A 16,932-nucleotide genomic window follows, 5' to 3' on the forward strand; every position below is an offset into this window, starting at 1 on the left:
TCTCACATTTAGGTCTTTCATCCATTCTCAGTTTATTTTGTGTATGGTGTGAGAAAATGGTTGTTTCATTTTTTTACATGTAGCTGTCTAGTTTTCCCAGCACCATTTACTGAAGAGATTATCTTTTTCCCCACTGTATATCTTTGCCTCCTTTGTCACAGATTAATTCATATGGTTGATTTTTAATAAAAGTGCAAAGACCACTCAATGGAGCAAAGAATGGTCTTTTCAACAAATGGTGCATTTTCAACAAATGCAAAAGAATTAAGTTGATCCTGTATCCCAAAACAAACAACAAATTAATAAAAATTAGTCAACCCAAATATAAGAGCTAATACTATAAAACTCTCAGGGGAAACAACAGGGATAAATATTCATGCACCATGCATTTGGAAATGATTCTTAGATATGACACCAACCAAAACACAAGCAACAAAAAATAAGTTGGGCTTCACCAAAATTAAAAACTTTCGTATTTCAAAGGATACCACCAAGACGTGAAAAGACAACTCAGAATGGAATAAAAGACAACTTACATATCTGATAAAGGACTTGTATCCTGAGTATGTAAAGAACTCTTACAACTCAATAATAAACAACACAATTAAAAATGGGAAAAGGATTTGAATAGACATTTCTCCAAGGAGGATACAGAAATAGCCAATAAGCAAATGAAATGATGTTCATCATCATTAGTCATCAGGGAAAGGCAAACCAAAACCAAAATAAGATATTATTTCACATCCACTAGGATGGCGATAATCAAAAACATGGTTAACAAGTGTTGAAAAGGATGTGGAGAAAATGGAACCTTCACACATTGTAGGTAGGATTGTCAAATGTTCTAGGTGCTTTGGAGAAGTCTGAAAGTTCCTGAAACAATTAAGCATGGAGATACCATATAACCCAGAAATCCTACTCCTAAGTATATAATTAAGAAAAATGAAAACCTCTGTCTACATAAAAACTTGTATATGATGCTCAAAGCAACACTAGGCATGATAGCCAAAATGTGGAAATAACCCAGCTGTTTATCAACTGCATAATGGAAAAGCAAAATGTGGTATTCCATCTGATGGGATAGGATTCTGGCATAGAAATGAATGAAGTCTGAGGAAAACGTTACACCACCACTCGGGCGGTGCTCTCTGGCTGTCTCTGCCACCCCTTCCCCTGCCCTGGTGCACATTAAAGATCCAAAACCATGACTGAGTCCAAGAATTTCACAACCAATGAAAAAGGAGCAATCTTTGAACTGAAGGCTGAACTCAACAAGGAAAAGAAAGAAGAGGAAGGAAGGAGGCTGTGAAGAAAGTGTTGCTGCCACAACTGTGGACAAGGATGTCAGCTCTCTCCACGTGTACTGAATTGTATGCAAGCCGACAATCTGGAAGTAAAGAAGCTCATGCATCTTATGTGATGAACTTCACCCCGAGTCAGCCAGACATGGCCGTCACGGCTGTCAACAGCTTTGTGAAGGACTGCGGAGACCCAATCCTCTAATTCAGGCCTTGGCTGTCAGGACTGTGGGGTGCATCCAGGGGGACAAGATTACAGAATATCCCTGTGCGCCCCTCTGCATGTGCTTAAAGGATGAAGATCTCTATGTTCAGAAAACAGCAGCAGTATGTGTGACAAAATTCCGTATTGGGGCACCCAGGTGGCTCAGTGATTGAGCATCTGCCTTCAGCTCAAGGCGCGACCCCGGGGTCCTAGGCTGGAGTTCCGCATTGGACTCCCTGCATGGAGCCTGCTTCTCCCTCTGCCTGTGTCTCTGCCTCTCTCTCTGTGTCTCTCATGAATAAATAAATCAATAATCTTTAAAAAAAGGAATATATTTAAAAAACAAACAAAACTCCGTATCAATGCCCAAATGGTGGGAGAGCAGGGACCGGTGGATTCTCTACAGGATCTTATGGCAGATTCAAATCCAATGGTGGCAAATTGCTGTGGCAGCATTATCTGAAGGATCCCATCTATGATAAATTAGAGGAACTGAACATCATGATCTGTCTGGCATCCAAAAACAACACTACTCAGGTTCTGGCAGAATTAAAGGAATATGCCAGAGGTGGATGTTGACTTTGTTTGCAAATCAACAAAGTGCGTGGGCCACTGGACAGTGTGCCATCAAAGGGGAGCAATCTGCAGAGCACGGGGTCAGCACACTGCTTGATCTCATCCAGACCAAAGTCAATGACATGGTCCAAAAGGCAACTATTGTCATCAGGCACATCTTTTGCCAACACTCCAAGTATGAAAGTATCATTGCCACTCTGAGTGAGGACGTAGACTCCCTAGATGAACCAGATGCTCAAGCAGCTAGGATTTGGACTGCGGGAGAATATGCTGGAGAACAGACAATGCAGATGTGTTATTGGAAAGCCTCCCGCAGGGTCTGCATGATGAAAGCACCCAGGTGCAGCTCACTCCACTTTCTGCCACTGGAAGGCTGTTTCCCAACAAACCACCAGAAACACAGAAGATGGCACAGCAAGTCTTGAGTTTGGCAACACAGGATTATACTAATCCTGACCTTTGAGACCAGGGCTGTATTTATTGGCATCTTCTCTCAAAAAGACCCTGTCATGGGCAAACAAGTAGTCTTGTTTGAGAAGCCACTGATGTCTGAGGAAACAGATTTTATTATGCCAGCGCTGCTGGATGAGCTAATTTGCCACACTGGATCTTGTGCCTTGGTGTACCATAGCCTCCCAATGCTCCTGTGGAAGGAAGTCATGGAATCCATCGCAAACACTTGTCAATACATCACGGGAGTACTGATGCAGATGAGAGCCCTATTGGTACCACCAGTGCCACCAACCTGGAACAGCCTCAGGTTATCCCCCTTCAAGGTGACCTTCTAGACCTTTTAGCATTGACCCTGGTCCCCCAATGTGCTTCAGGTGTCCTCCATACAGATAGGAGGGTGGATCTCTTGGGAGGAGGACTAGATGGTCTGGTGGGGCAGTCATCCCATCATCAGGGCCTCCTTCACCTACTCCTGCTGTGGTCAGCAATGGTCTGAATGACCTGCCAGCATTCTCCACAGAACAGGCAGGGGATCTACTGGATGTGTGGTTCTTAAGGCTGTCTGGCTGCCTGCAGGAAGGAGCAGGCTTGGAGATTTCTGGAACATGTATTCACCACCAAGGGCACACATGTATGGAAATGAACTTCACCAACAAAGCTCAGCAGACATGACAGACTTTGTACTCTAGTCAAACAACAGTGGCTCCGGTTTCATCACCGGAGCATTCCTCTGGCCAACCATACCCCATTGATGCCAAACCAGTGCCCTGATGTCTCCCTGCCTCTGAACACCTTAGGACCATTCAGATGGTCCCCCGAATAACCTGCGGGTGGCTGTGAAAAACAATACTGACGTCTTCTACCTCAACTGCCTCACTCCAGTAAGTGTGTTTTTTGTCAAAGACTCCAGAATGGAGCACCAGGTCTTCCTTGCTACGTGGAAAGATATTCCCAACGAAAATGAACTTTGGTTTCAGATTAAGGAATGTCAATTTAAAGGCTGACACCGTTTCCAGCAAACCGCAAAACAATGTCTATTCTCTTGCCAAGAGGAATATGGAAGGGGAGGACATGCTCTACCAATCCCTGAAGCTCAGCAACGGCATTTGGATGTTGGCTGGGCTACACATCCAGCCAGGAAACCCAAATTATATGCTGTTGCTCCAGTGTAGAGCTCCTGAAGTCTCTCTGTACATCTGTCGGGTCTAGGACAGCACTTTGAAAAGCTAACAGATGGGTCCGGTGGCCTCCAGCCACCCTGTGAAAGGTGCAAGCCAGGAACTCTTAACCAGAAGAAATCATATTGCTGCACAGACTCTGAGCTGGAACACACTGAGGCCACACAGCAGGGTAGGGACTAGTCAGTCTAACCTGTGCTACCATCACAGCAAAACCTGTTGGGATAGTTTTAGCTTCCTGTGAACATGTGTAACCACTGCTTCAATCACCTCCCGCCCCCACGTCCCACTGCTGCTACCTGTCCTTACTTGCAAGCTTCTCCAGTGGGTGCCAATGGCTGCCACTGAGCGTAGTCTGGTATTCTGTAACTGAGAGTTCATTTCAAAAGCAGAAAAGAATGTCAAAGCAAGGAGAAGTGTCACTGAAAGAAAAAAAGACGAAGTCGCCTAGACTCCACCGCCAACAAAACGCGTTCTTAGTGGAAGCCAGCTCTGAGTCAGGGCCCGGGACCAGGGTGGGAACAGCGGCACATCCCTTCGAGCTTTCTGGCTGCCCTCGGAGCTGAGCCCCGGAGGGGCAGCAGCAGCCTCGTCTTCGCCCTCTGAGCCAGCACAATGGCGCCGGGGCCTAGGGCTTGCGCCACGCGGGCCGTCATAGCAAGGCTGGGAGGAGGAGGGAGGAAGAGGCCATGCTCCGAAGGCACGTACAGCTTTCATTATCCGCAAATGATGAGCTGCGTGCAGCGTGGTGGAGCTCGCCGGCCGGCGAAGGCACAAGCCCCGGCAGGGACTGGCCGCGCTCCTGCTGAGGCCTGCCAGGGTCTTCTGCCCTCCTCAGTGGCATAGACAAACCAGCGAGGTGGAGGTACGTCAAGGAAACGAATCTGATCCTAGGAAGTGATGGGCTGAAACCCCAACGGGACGGGTCTATGGCTTCCAGAGTCCGCGTGGCTTTGAATCCTACTCACCACTGCTTCTGGGCCACAGGAGTGTTCAATTCATAAATGCCTTTAACTATGATTAACTAGCTTGCCATTACGACCCATTCAGGAAGTGATTTGTTGAGTAACTATGGAGCAACGGAATGAACACCCCCCCCACACCCCCCTACTAACCTGCATGACATTGCCTACGATGATGCTGTCGATGGCCTCGGGTGACACGCCACCCGCAGACAGGGCAGCCCTGGCGGCCAGTTCCGTCAGGTCAGTAGCCGTGAAGTCCTTCAGGAGCCCGCCGTAGGCTCCGAAGGGCGTCCGCTTGGCGGCAACGATGAACACACCTGTTGTCACCCGGGAGAGACATGTGAGGCCAAGCGGGTCCCTCGGCGTCCCCACGCCTCCGTCACTTATTTTTATGTCAGTATTTTATTTCATTTTTCTTTCCCTTTCCCATGTTTTCTTCCTAATTTCATTATAGCCTGAGTGTGCTCATGGCTTAATATGCTCCTATCCAACCAACTCTTCTGCAAACAGCCATGACAATTTAGAAGAATGACTTACCTGAAGGCCTTAGGGAACGAACAAAACTAGGCAGACATGGAGGAGATATACAAGAAGAAAACTGTACAGGGTAAGCATCCAATTTATTTATAGATTCTGACTTGAAGGCAGGCAATCTGCACCACGGGAATGGGTAGAACTCAGGAACTCATCATAGTCTTACTGGCTTGAAGGATCAGAGAACTGAGCTCATGACCCACTGGTAAATGAGAACGAATCTGGGAAAGGACCACAGGCTGGAGGCCAAATCCTATATATGAAATCTGCCTAAATATCTGGCTGACCCCTTACCCATGCACCTACAAATATCTTGGCTAAGGCTAACAGAACCGAACTTAGATTTGAGCTCTTGCCCTCTACAGGGGAGACAGAGTTTACCACTTGAATTCAGCCAAATTAACCACCTGCAAAAATAAATAGACAACCAAACAATAAATTAACATGTTTCAGAAGAACATAACAGAATTTGGTCCCTACAAGGTTTTTTTTTTTAAAGATTTTATTTATTCATTCATTCATTCATTCATTCATTTATTCATTCACTCATGAGAGACAGAGAGTAGGAGAGAGGCAGAGGCACAGGCAGAAGGAGAAGCAGACTCCATGCAGGGAACCTGATGTGGGACTTGATCTTGGGACTCCAAGATCACTTCCTGGGCCAAAGGCAGGTGTCAAACCGCTGAGCCACCCACGCGTCCCCCCTACAATGTTTCATATGCAATGTCCATGCTACAATCCAAAATGAATGCATATTGAAGAAACAAGAAAATATGATTCATTCTTAAGAGTAAAGACATTCAACAGAGACCAAGCGCAAGACGACTCAAATGTTAGAATTAGCAGGCAAGGATTTTAAAGCACCTACCTATGGTAACTATGTTCAAGGATGTAAAGGAAACATGCTTATAATAAAGGATAAGCCATTTCAGCAAAGAAACAAACTATAAAAAAAAATCAAAATGGAAAAAAAATTTATTTATTTTTTATTTATTTATTTTTTTAATTTTTATTTATTTATGATAGTCACAGAGAGAAGCAGGCTCCATGCACCGGGAGCCCGATGTGGGATTCGATCCCGGGTCTCCAGGATCGCGCCCTGGGCCAAAGGCAGGCGCCAAACCGCTGCGCCACCCAGGGATCCCGAAAAAAAATTTTAAATGGCAATTCTAAAACTGAAAGATATCTGATGGAAAAAACCCACTGACTGGGCTTAACAGAAGAATGGAAATGAAAGGAGAGTCAGTGACTTTGAACATAAGTCAACAGAAATTTTACAATCCGAAAAGAGTAAAAAAAGAAAACAAAAAACATGGGCAAAACATCGAAGTCTGACAAAGGAACAACGGTGACTCAATAGAGAGAGGGTAGTCTTTTCAGCAAATGACATCCAAATGCAAAAATAAACACATTAATAAAAAAATGAAATCTAGGTACAGACCTTAAACCTTTCACAATTAACTCAAAATGGACGATAGTTTTAAATGTCAAATGCAAAACTATAAAACTCCTACAAGATAATACAGGATAAAATCTAGGTGACCTTGGGCTTGGTGATAACTTTTTAGATTCAACACCAATAGTCTGATCCATCCATGAAATAAAAATGTGATAATGTGAACATCATTAGAAGGAAAAACTTCTGCTCTGCAAGACACATTAAAGGAAATGAAAAGAACAAGCTACAAAATAAGAGTATTTACAAAACACTTAATTTGATAAAAGCCTGGTGTCCAAAATACACAAATCTTTTTTTTTTTTTCAAAATACACAAATCTTAAAATTCAACATTAAGAAAGCCAAAAACCCACTTAAAATGTCGGTTAAAAACCTTAACAGAAAAACAAAAAAGAAACAAAAAAACAACAAAAAAAAAAAACCTTAACAGACATTTCACTGTTAGATGATACGATGGGAAACAGCGATATAAAAATATATTCAACATCTTAGGTCACTAGGGACCTAACATTAAAATAACAATGAGAGGCCACCACAGAGCTATTAGGATGGCTAAGATCCAAAACACCAACACTGCCAGATGCTGGTGAGGATGCCAAATAAAAACCGCTTCCGTTGCTGCCAGGAATGTGAAATATGAGCACTCTGAAAGACAGTTTGGCAGTTTCTTAAGAAAGTAAAAACCGGGACACCTGGGTGGCTCAGTTGGTTAAGTGCCTGCCTGCAGCTCAGGTCATGATCCGATCCCTCCTGGGGTCCTGGGACTGACCCCTGCATCAGGCTCCCGATCCTGGGGAAGCCTGCTTCACCCTCTCCCTCTGCCACTCCCCCTGCTTGTGGGGTCAAATACATAAACAAAGTCTTTATAAACAGGGGCTCCTCTGGGGGGCTCAGCGTTGAGCAGCTGCCTTTTGCTCAGGGCTGATCCTGGGTCCCCGCATGGGGCTCCCCGCAGGGAACCTGCTTCTCCCTCTGCCTGTGCCTCCACCTCTCTCTGTGTCTCATGAATAAATGAATAAAAATTAAATAAACAAAAACAAAAAAACCTAAAACAAAACCTACTCTACCCACACCATACAGCAATCACCGTTCCTGTGTTGACAGAAAGGAGTTGAAGACTTATGTCGGAGCAAAAACCTGCACGTGAACGTTTATAGCAGCTTTATTCATGACTGCCAAAACTTGTAAGAAACCAAGATGTTGTTTGGTAGGTGAGTGGATGTAGCACATCCCTACAACAGAACATTTTCAGCAATAAAAATAAATGAGCTGTCAAATGATGAAAACACACGGAGGCAGCTTAACCGCACACGGGTAGGCGAAGGAAGCCAATCCAGAAGGGCTAGAGACTGTGAGTCCAGCTACAGGCTTTGGAAAAGGCCAGACTATGGAGACAGAACCAAGGTCGGGGGCAGCCAAAGGACTTGCAAGGCAGGATGTGACCGCGTGGGAAAAAAAAAATCCCACTAAAGCGAGAGGCATAAAACAACTGCTATCCTATCACACTATTAGGTGAATATTAACTCCTTTAATTAGAGGAACTGCAGACAGCAACCGGGACAAATTAAGGAAAACTGCTGTCTCCGCATTCATTTCAGTTTCCGGATTAATTTGACAGACACTCCCCCAAAAGTCAAATAGGAGAAAAAGAACTGTTCCTCCAGGTAGGGCAACCACCTAATGCACGGTAATAAAAAACTGGGATGGGTCCTTCTGGTTCCTCAAAGTCGAAATTCCATGGACTGTGAGCACCTGTTAGGAGAAGGCGGTTTACCCAAGTTTCTTGTTTTAAGCTAACCCGAGAATTCACGTACTTAGTGACTGCAGCTTCCAGGAAGGGAAAGATCATGGGGCGGGGGGCGGGGGGGTCACTAGGCGGCCGAATCCGGGGGCGGGGGCGGGGGCGGCGGGCTCCCCTTCCTCCCCACCGGCCCTCGGCGCCCCGGACCCTTTCGGAGGCTGGGGGGGGCCCTCGGCCACGCAGCCCTCCGCCCCGGGCGCCGCCCCACTTTGCCCAACAGCTGGGAAAAACCGGGGCGCGGGGCGCGGGCGGCGGCGCGCAGGAGGGTCCGACGGCCTTCAAGGTCGGAAGCAAGCGGGCCTCGGGCTCGACCCTCCGCGGCCAACTGCACCCAAGCCGCCGCGGCCAGTGCCCCGCAAGTACGCGGCCCGACCCGCGCGAGCCCTCGGGGCTGCCCCCGCGCCCCCCGCGCCCCGCGCCGCTCACCTCGGAGCAGGGCCATGGCGATGCCCCCGCTTCCCTCCAGCTCCCGCCGGCCGCGCCCCCGCCGCCGCCTTAGAGAGGCGCCTCGCTCCGCCCCTGCCCTTTCACCCACTTGTCGGCCACCCGCCCCCGCCCCCCCCCGCCCCGGCCGCTGGGGTTCGCCGCCCTCCGCCCTCGGCGCCCGCCCCCACTCTGCCCTCGAACCCACCTCTCTGCCCCCCGCCCCCATCGCCCGTTGGCCGCGTCCCTGGCCTCGGTCACCCCGTGGGCCCAGCACAGCTCGCCGTCCCCGCCCCGGGCACCCCCGCACCCACACGCCCGCTGGGGGCCGGAGCCGGGAGAGGCCGGAGCCGGGAGAGGCCGGGGCTGGGGGGCGCGGGGAGCGCGGCCGGAAGTCGGGGGGAGCGCGGGGAGCGGCCGGAAGTCGGGGGGCGGGGCGCAGAGGGCGGCGCCGCGGGATTGGCTGGGCGCCCGTGCGGGGGCGGGGCGGGCGCGGCTGCGCGGAGGGGCGGAGGCCTAGGCTGCGCGGCGGGAGAGGGGCCGGGAGGACCCGGTGGGGGGCGGGCGGGGGCGGTGGTCGGGGTTGGAAGCGCGGGAAGCCCCCGAGTCCCCAGTGTAGCCCCCTCGTGAGCTCGCGGTATTTTCCTTATATGATCGAGCTCCGCTCGGCGCCGCTGGGCCGGAGCCCGAGAGGATTATGAAAACGTGTGGGGTGAGGTGGGGCTGGGGACCGGGGCGGGGAGACCGGGCGGTCGGGGAGGCCCCTGCCCTGCAGCGGCGAGCCCGGGTCGATGATGACGTGACCACTGCGCAATCTGAGTTCTAGGAACCAGGTGATGGAGTGGATGCTGAGAGCGGACTGAGACCTCCGGGCGAGCGCGGGGCGGGGCGGGGAGCGGGGGTCCGCAGGGCCCGGGCTCCGGGAGGGCCGGGGTCCTGGGGGCGGGGTCGCTCCGGGGGGGCCGGGGTCCTGGGCGCGGGGGTGGGGAGAGCGGGGTGGGTCGCTCCGGGGGGGCCGGGGTCCTGGGGGTGGGGAGAGCGGGGGGGGGTCGCTCCGGGAGGGTCGGGGTCCTGGGGGCGAGGGTGGGGAGAGCGGGGGGGGGGTCTCTCCGGGGGGGCCGGGGTCCTGGGGGTGGGGGTGGGGAGAGCAGCGGGGGGGGGTCGCTCCGGGGGGGCCGGGGTCCTGGGGGTGGGGGTGGGGAGAGCGGGGGGGGTCGCTCCGGGAGGGTCGGGGTCCTGGGGGTGGGGAGAGCGGGGGGGGGTCGCTCCGGGAGGGTCGGGATCCTGGGGGCGGGGGTGGGGAGAGCGGGGGGGGGTCGCTCCGGGGGGGCCGGGGTCCTGGGCCATGAACACCAACACGTACACCACCGTATTCTACATTCGTTAGCATTTTGCCGTATTTTCTAAGTTACACCTGTCCTAACGTCAATTTTAGTGTTTGTGCTGCCCAATTGAGCACTGCCCTTCTAACATCAAACCACCTTATCTTTTTCTAATGCAGATCTTAAGACCGTAGCCCCCTCCCCCTTATGGGGGACGGGAGACAGACACGTGGTCCCAGACCCTTAGGGGCAAGCCCTGGGGTGTTTTTCTTGTATGTCCACACCTATGATAAAGTTTATGATAAGGACACAGTAAGATTAACAGGATAATAAGACAATAATATACTGTAATAAAAGTTGTATAAGGGGCGCCTGGGTGGCTCAGTCAGTCAGCCTGCTACTCTCGATTCTGCTCAGGTTGTCAGATGGGGACCCCGGATCAGGCCCACCTGGGAGTGGAACCTGCTTAAATTCTCCCGCTCTGCCCCTAAACCCCTCCTTCACTTGCTCACTTAAAAAAAAACCTGTGGGCGGAAAAAAATCTGTGAATGTGGCCTTTATCTTTCAAAATATACCCAACATTTTTATGAGGGTGTAAGGTGATAAAATGCGTACCTGATGAGGTGAATGCCTGGGCAATGTGACACAGCCTTAGGGCTACTATTGTCCTGACACCGCAGAAGGATCCCTTGTTTCTGGGACCCTGCTTGGCCACAGGTGACCCCAGGTCACTGAAATGGAGGAAAGTGAAATGGTAGATGAAAGGATTAAGTTACACACTTAACTCTGGGCATGCTTGGCTGGGGCTGTGTTGGATGTCAATATTCATTTATGGATTTTCTTAAGGCAAGATTTCCATGTGGTAACTTGTAAATCTTAAATTCGTTGAGTTTCATAAGTGTATACTCTTACACTCTTGTAGCTTATTTTATCAGCAGCTATAAAATCGTAATTAATACATGTCCATCATCACTAAAAATCACTTTATTCCCCGCCCTCCACCTCCCCATCACCCATTGTTTTTCTCACCATCTACTGCAATTTGACCCTCACATTTATTCCTTTTCTCCTTTCTGTGACTTTGAGTGAATGCAGGAAACTGATAGTTGATTTAATACGTAGGTAAGTTCTGAGGGTTATTAACTTTAAAAAAATGTAAACTGGGGCGCCTGGGTGGCTCAGTTAATTAAGCATCTGCCTTTGGCTGAGGTCATGATCCCAGGGTCCTTGCTCAGCAGGGAGCCTGCTTCTCCCTCTCCTGCCTGCAGCTCTGCGTGTGCTTTTGTCAAATAAATAAACCAAATCTTTTTTTTTTTAAGTGAACTACTTTCCCACAAGTGTGTATAGTCAATAGAATTCTGATTGAAATCAAAGCTTCCCACCTACCAGATGATTTTTTTCACCTATATTTTCTGGATGATGAACAGATAATAAAAGCTACCATTTTTTGGATACTGTGTGCCCAGCATTGTGCCAGGCACTTACATACACGGTTTATAATTCTTATACCCAGGTGATATATAAGATGGAATAATATACAATTCATATACATGGGACAAATCCTAACTGAGGGACAGTCTACAACCCCATGAGATGGATGGGTTTTCTTCCCCCGCTCTCCCATTTTATAAATGACAGAGCTTAGGCCCAGAGAAACCAAAGAACTTGCCAAGTTTCTCTAATCTAGAAAATTGCTAAATTAGAATTTTGAGCCCTTGATTCCTAAAAGCCCAAGGCCTGTTGTCTTCAGGACTTACAGGATGGGGAATATAGGAATGGGAGTAGAAAAGCCTACAGGGATCATTAGCTAAGGTACATGTTATGTAAAATGAAGTAAATGTTAAGTGAATCTTCCTTGGAGGAAGAAATAAAAGTACTTGGGAAGAAATCCTGTTAAGGATGATTTTCTATATTTTCCAGCATATGGTGGCTCAGGTTCTGAAGGTTTATTTGCTTTTTTCCGCAGGCGAGGGTGTGTGGGTGAGATAAAGTAGTTTCAGGTGGAGAGGTGAGGCAATGTGTCAGTACTGAATGTTCATCTTTTCTCAACCAGGGTTCCCACAGGAAACAATTTGAGTGAGTATTTTTATCAGTTCTGAGGGTGCAACAGAGCTAGTACCATTCTAGGTATAGGAGTTAAGTTATTTCATTACATATAATGGAAACCTTGGGGCATTTGAACTTGATTTGGGTCTGACAGCTAGTAACTCAGCTTTAGTTTTTTTTTGTTTGGGTTTTTTTTGCCATGATAGTTCCTGCTTTAAAGGCTTATTTTTCCTTTAGAGCTATTTATCAGTTGGGCTGCTTTTGGCTACAAATTACAGAAGACTTGACTTAAAATGGCTTAAACAGTAAGGTTTTTTATTGTTTCACATAACAAGAAGAGTGTTACCATGTCATGAAGTCCCCAGGCTTCTGGTTGCTATGGCCATAGGCATCATGTCTGCACAAAACCATGTGCAGATTGAGGAAGGTAAAGATTATTGATGTGGTTTAGGGTGATGGGGCGATAGAGTTCGGAGTCCATAGCCAAGAAAGAATTCTTGAGATGTCTTTGGTGCAAAAAGGTGCTTTTATTAGAGTCTGGGGCAGGACCTGTGGGCAGGACAAACTGCACCGGGGTTGGGAGGGATGACTGATTATATAAGATGTTCTGTCCTGTGGAGGGGAGGGCAATGTGGGGGCTGTGGGAAATTGAGTCTATAGGTTTTTGGAGATTGCTTTTTTTCTTGTAAATCATTAAGACAGTTGCCAATTGTTGGAGACTCCTGTCCTGCATGACTATGCTTTCTATCATTTAACCATTTGTTTCTCCCTTTCCTTTGTTCAAGGGCAGCCAGGAGGGCCTGGGGAAATCCCACACGTCCCACCTGCGTGGGGGATTGTTGAGGGCCATCAGCCTGTGCTTCGAGCTCAGCTTGCCTTCTACTCCTTCATCATTTGTTACATTTCTTTATTGAGAAGGAACATCTTTCTCTTCTGTCTCATTGGCCAGAATTGAGATGTATGCCCAGGACCTAGCTGAAAAAGTGGCTGGGAAAAATGTTCTTTTTCAGCTTCTGTCTTGGAAAACAGGCTCTGCCAGTTGGGATGAAAGCGGGATAAAAGGCTGCTGCATAGGTGGCCATCAGTGCCAGCCGCGGTGACTTTTATTAGCAATTACAGACCGTCCTACAGCCTACACCCTCTCATATTGCATACTGACATCTCCACATTGCTTTGATGAGCTTGGGCTTGTCTATCTTAGCTCATGATTGAGAGATCGGAGCTCTGGTATTTTGCACTACCTGTCTGATCAAGAGTTCTGCTTTAGCAGTGTCCTCTCATCAGATGAATGGCACTGTGGAGTTGTCAGGTTTGTTACCAAATTCCATGTTGATACTAATTGAAAATGAGTAGCAAATAGAAAAAAATGCTGCCCATTGGGTGTAGTGCCTGGCACACAGGAGGTACTCAATAATTATTTGTGGCATTAAGCAATGCTACTCATAAAATTAAAGCCAAAATAGAATTGTTTAGGTTCAAAATATGCATTTTATCTCAGGTTGGCACTCAATGAACTTAAGCCAGTCAACTGTGTTTTGTAATGAAGAAAAGAAAAACCTGAGAAGAGAATGTAAAGTGAATTATACCTAAATGTGAGATACAGGGGTGAAGGAAATAAACAGATCTTTAAAAGTTATGGTGGTTTTCAGACTCTTAACTCCAGGAAACAAACTGAGGATTGTTGGAGGGGAGGTGGGTGAGAGGGTGGGAGGACGGGGTCACTGGGTGGTGGGCACTAAGCAGGGCACTTGATGTCATGAGCACTGGGTGTTATATGCAACTGATGAATCACTAAACTCTACCTCTGAAACTAAAAAATAAATAAAAATAAAATCTTGCAGTTGAAGCCAAAAAAATTATATATATATATATATATATATATATATATATATATATATATATTCACACACACATATATATAACATATATCACCCTCTAAACATGCCAAAAAATAAAGTTATGATGGGGTTTTTTCATTAAAACTTTCTAACAGTTCAAATGCAGGGGAAATTCTGTTTAGGGATATAATGTCCTTTCATAAGAGAAGTAAGGTTCTATTGCTATTCATTTTCAATTTGGAAATATTTTCCACATATTTATTAAGATATCATGACTAAGTGTCACAGTTTTCCACTCAGTACCCTGCAAATCACTGGCAGGGAGTCACCCCAGATTTACTAAGTTTTCTCGAATTAGAAATTCATCAAAATGGACATATCCTAAAACTATTTGGTAAAAGGTTTACTTCTATCAAAAAGTGTAAATATACATAAGGACATTTTACATCATCTCAGAGTATCACGAAGAGGAAAATGTACCTTTACGATAGAGAAATGTCGGGAATATTTCCACCTTAACCAGATGATCAAGCTTAACGTCACTGATAATGGGACAAACTGCCACCACGTGCTCCCTTGAGGCTTTGGGGACACAACTCTACCTATGTAGGATCTCTCCAAAAATGTCTGACTTGAATCTCATCCTAAGGAAATAATCAGACAAATCCAAATGGAGGGAATGCTCTAAAAAACAACTGACCTCAACTCTTCAAAAATGTCAGTGTTGTGAAAAAAAGAGGCTGGGAATGGTAGCAGATGAAAGAAGCTGGAGGATGACGGTTATATTTAATGTGGGATCTTTCATTGGAACCTGAATTAAAAACAACTCTAAACAGAAATAACCCCAAACCAGCAACTCTAAAGAATAGAATTGGGAGACATTTGGGGGAACTTCAATATAAGTTATATGAAATATATGAGATAGTCTTATTACTTTTCCTGATTATGTTAATTACATTGTCCTAATGTGGAAGATTGTCCTTTGTTCTTAGAAGTGACCATGGTGAAAAGTCTTGATGTCTGCAATTCACTTTCTCAGTGACTCAGAAAAAAAAAAATGCATATAAATGCCCTGGCAGAGAGAGAGAGAGAGAGAAAGAGAGAGAAAGCAAATATGACAAATTATTACCAGTTAGGGAATCTAAATGAAGAGTATATGGTGCTTATCATTTCTATTTTTTATAACTTTTCTGTAGGTTTTTAACTTTCTCAATATAAGAATGAGAGAAAAAAATCAAGTAAGCCTCAAAATTATCTGAAACAAATTATTTTCTAAAATATATAGTCCTTTTCATGTTTAACCATATAACAATCATATTGCACTACACTACGTATATCAAAGTTATAATTTTTGTGTCTAGATGTGATACCTCTCATGAGATGTGAAGTCATTATTTTTAGGCTTTTAGCTTTCAATTTTTTAAGATTTTATTTATTTGAGAGAGAGCGAGCGAGTGTGCACACGAGCGTAGACACACAAGCAGAGAAGAAACAGTCTCCACTGAGCGGGGAGTGGGGAGCCTTACGCGGGGCTCAACTCCAGGATCCAGGGATCATGACCTGACCTGATGGGCAGTCGCTCCACCGATTGAGCACCCCCCTTAGGTCCCCCTTGGTACTTTTTTTTTTTTTAAGATTTTATTTTTTTATTCATGAGAGAGAGAGAGAGAGGCAGAGACACAGGCAGAGGGAGAAGCAGGCTTCATGCAGGGAGTCCGATGTGGGACTCGATCCCGGGTCTCCAGGATCACGCCCTGGGCCAAAGGCAGGCGCTGAACCGCTGAGCCACCCAGGGATCCCCCAGCCCCCCTTGGTACTTTAAAAAAAATGTATTATTTCTTTCTGTACTTAGCTTTTGGGAAAAAGAAGTAGCATTAGCATAAAACTGAAGTCAGTGACTGTTGTAAATCTGTAAATTCTAGCGTTAGGATTTCAATAGAATTTCAGAACTATCCAGCCTTGGCCTCATCCTCTCACTTTTTCTGGATACTCTTCCTATGCTTAAACTTCCGATAGCTCTCAAAACGGATGGCAGCTTAAGCCCGTGGAAGCACAGGCGGCTGGTGGCTCCTGTCATGGAAATGGAAATGGGGGAAAGCTGGTGAAGGTGGTAGGGGCTAGGACAATTTTAAAAGTGAGTACATGAATTTGAATGAATGAAACATGCAGATTTACTAATCATGAGTAGTTTGGAGAGTTACATATGTGCTGTCAATCTGCTTTGATGACAACTTCAATTTCTGATCATTAAAAAGGTGATTATTACCCTTAACAACAAACACCTGTTCTCCAGAGTCCCGGTTACCGAACAAGCACAAAAGAAATGAAACGTAGGGCGAAACAGGCACCGATTTGCAGACCGTCAGCATTCTGCACCTACCTAAATCTCATGTGCTGCATGCAGCAGCCTTCCCACCTAGTCACGACTTAGCTGAAGGGTGTATGTGTGTCTTTCTCCTCCACTGTTTGAAAGTTACTTTGCAGCATTCATATCCTCATCAAGGTTTAGAATTTCATAAGTAACATAGCCTTTAGGCAAATCTCTGTACTTCCTTGGTTCTAAGTTTACTCTGAAAAATGCTGGTGGTGTTGGACGCTGTGTTAATGCGCTTTAGCCGGATTCGTCCTGGAACACACCTGTGTTTGAGTAGTTCTGTGTGGGGTTTGATACAGGTTGCAACACGGAGACCACTCCTGGGGGCACAGCTCAGGGAACAGAGGCAGCTCCGTGAGAGCATGTTAGGAGCTGCCTAGGTGGCTTGCGGGGGAGGGGGGGTCCAGAGAAGCCAGGCCCCGCCCTAGACTGGGTGCTGTCTGGAAGAAAGGACAATATAA

At 46.9% G+C, this 16,932-nt stretch overlaps 1 protein-coding gene, 1 long non-coding RNA gene, 2 other non-coding genes and 1 pseudogene across 7 annotated transcripts in view; 4 read left to right on the forward strand and 1 right to left on the reverse strand.

The window, feature by feature from the left end:
• The window catches only part of ACAA2 (acetyl-CoA acyltransferase 2), a 39,237-nt gene extending 29,931 nt beyond the window's left edge, over positions 1 to 9,306 (reverse strand). The window contains exons 1-3 of one of the 3 annotated variants that reach the window (XM_072828569.1): positions 9,100 to 9,288; positions 4,826 to 4,992; positions 4,020 to 4,132 (exon numbers count right to left, since the gene is read on the reverse strand). In XM_072828569.1, coding sequence (XP_072684670.1) covers positions 4,020 to 4,091 — 72 coding nt within the window. In that variant the 5' untranslated portion in view covers positions 4,092 to 4,132; positions 4,826 to 4,992; positions 9,100 to 9,288. Of the gene's footprint in view, positions 1 to 4,019; positions 4,133 to 4,825; positions 4,993 to 8,894; positions 9,050 to 9,099 lie in introns of those variants that run through there. The other 2 variants (XM_072828568.1, XM_072828570.1) reach the window with 2 other exon arrangements.
• On the forward strand, positions 1,447 to 3,762 carry LOC140634616 (AP-2 complex subunit beta pseudogene; annotated as a pseudogene).
• A 149-nt stretch (positions 9,307 to 9,455) lies between the features above and the next one.
• LOC140634898 (uncharacterized) lies at positions 9,456 to 13,895 on the forward strand. 2 transcript variants are annotated; one of them, XR_012032224.1, is made up of 2 exons: positions 9,456 to 9,603; positions 12,180 to 13,895. It is a non-coding gene; the product is annotated as an uncharacterized lncRNA (long non-coding RNA). The 2 variants fall into 2 exon arrangements; XR_012032225.1 differs by lacking the exon at positions 9,456 to 9,603 and adding an exon at positions 10,223 to 11,335.
• Positions 9,491 to 9,627, forward strand: LOC140636128 (small Cajal body-specific RNA 17). The gene has a single exon (XR_012033448.1).
• LOC140636119 (small Cajal body-specific RNA 18) lies at positions 9,677 to 9,759 on the forward strand. The gene has a single exon (XR_012033439.1).
• Positions 13,896 to 16,932: the final 3,037 nt, after the last annotated feature.

This window comes from Canis lupus, chromosome 6 (genome assembly GCF_048164855.1).
Source record: "Canis lupus baileyi chromosome 6, mCanLup2.hap1, whole genome shotgun sequence".
Lineage (NCBI taxonomy): Eukaryota > Metazoa > Chordata > Mammalia > Carnivora > Canidae > Canis > Canis lupus.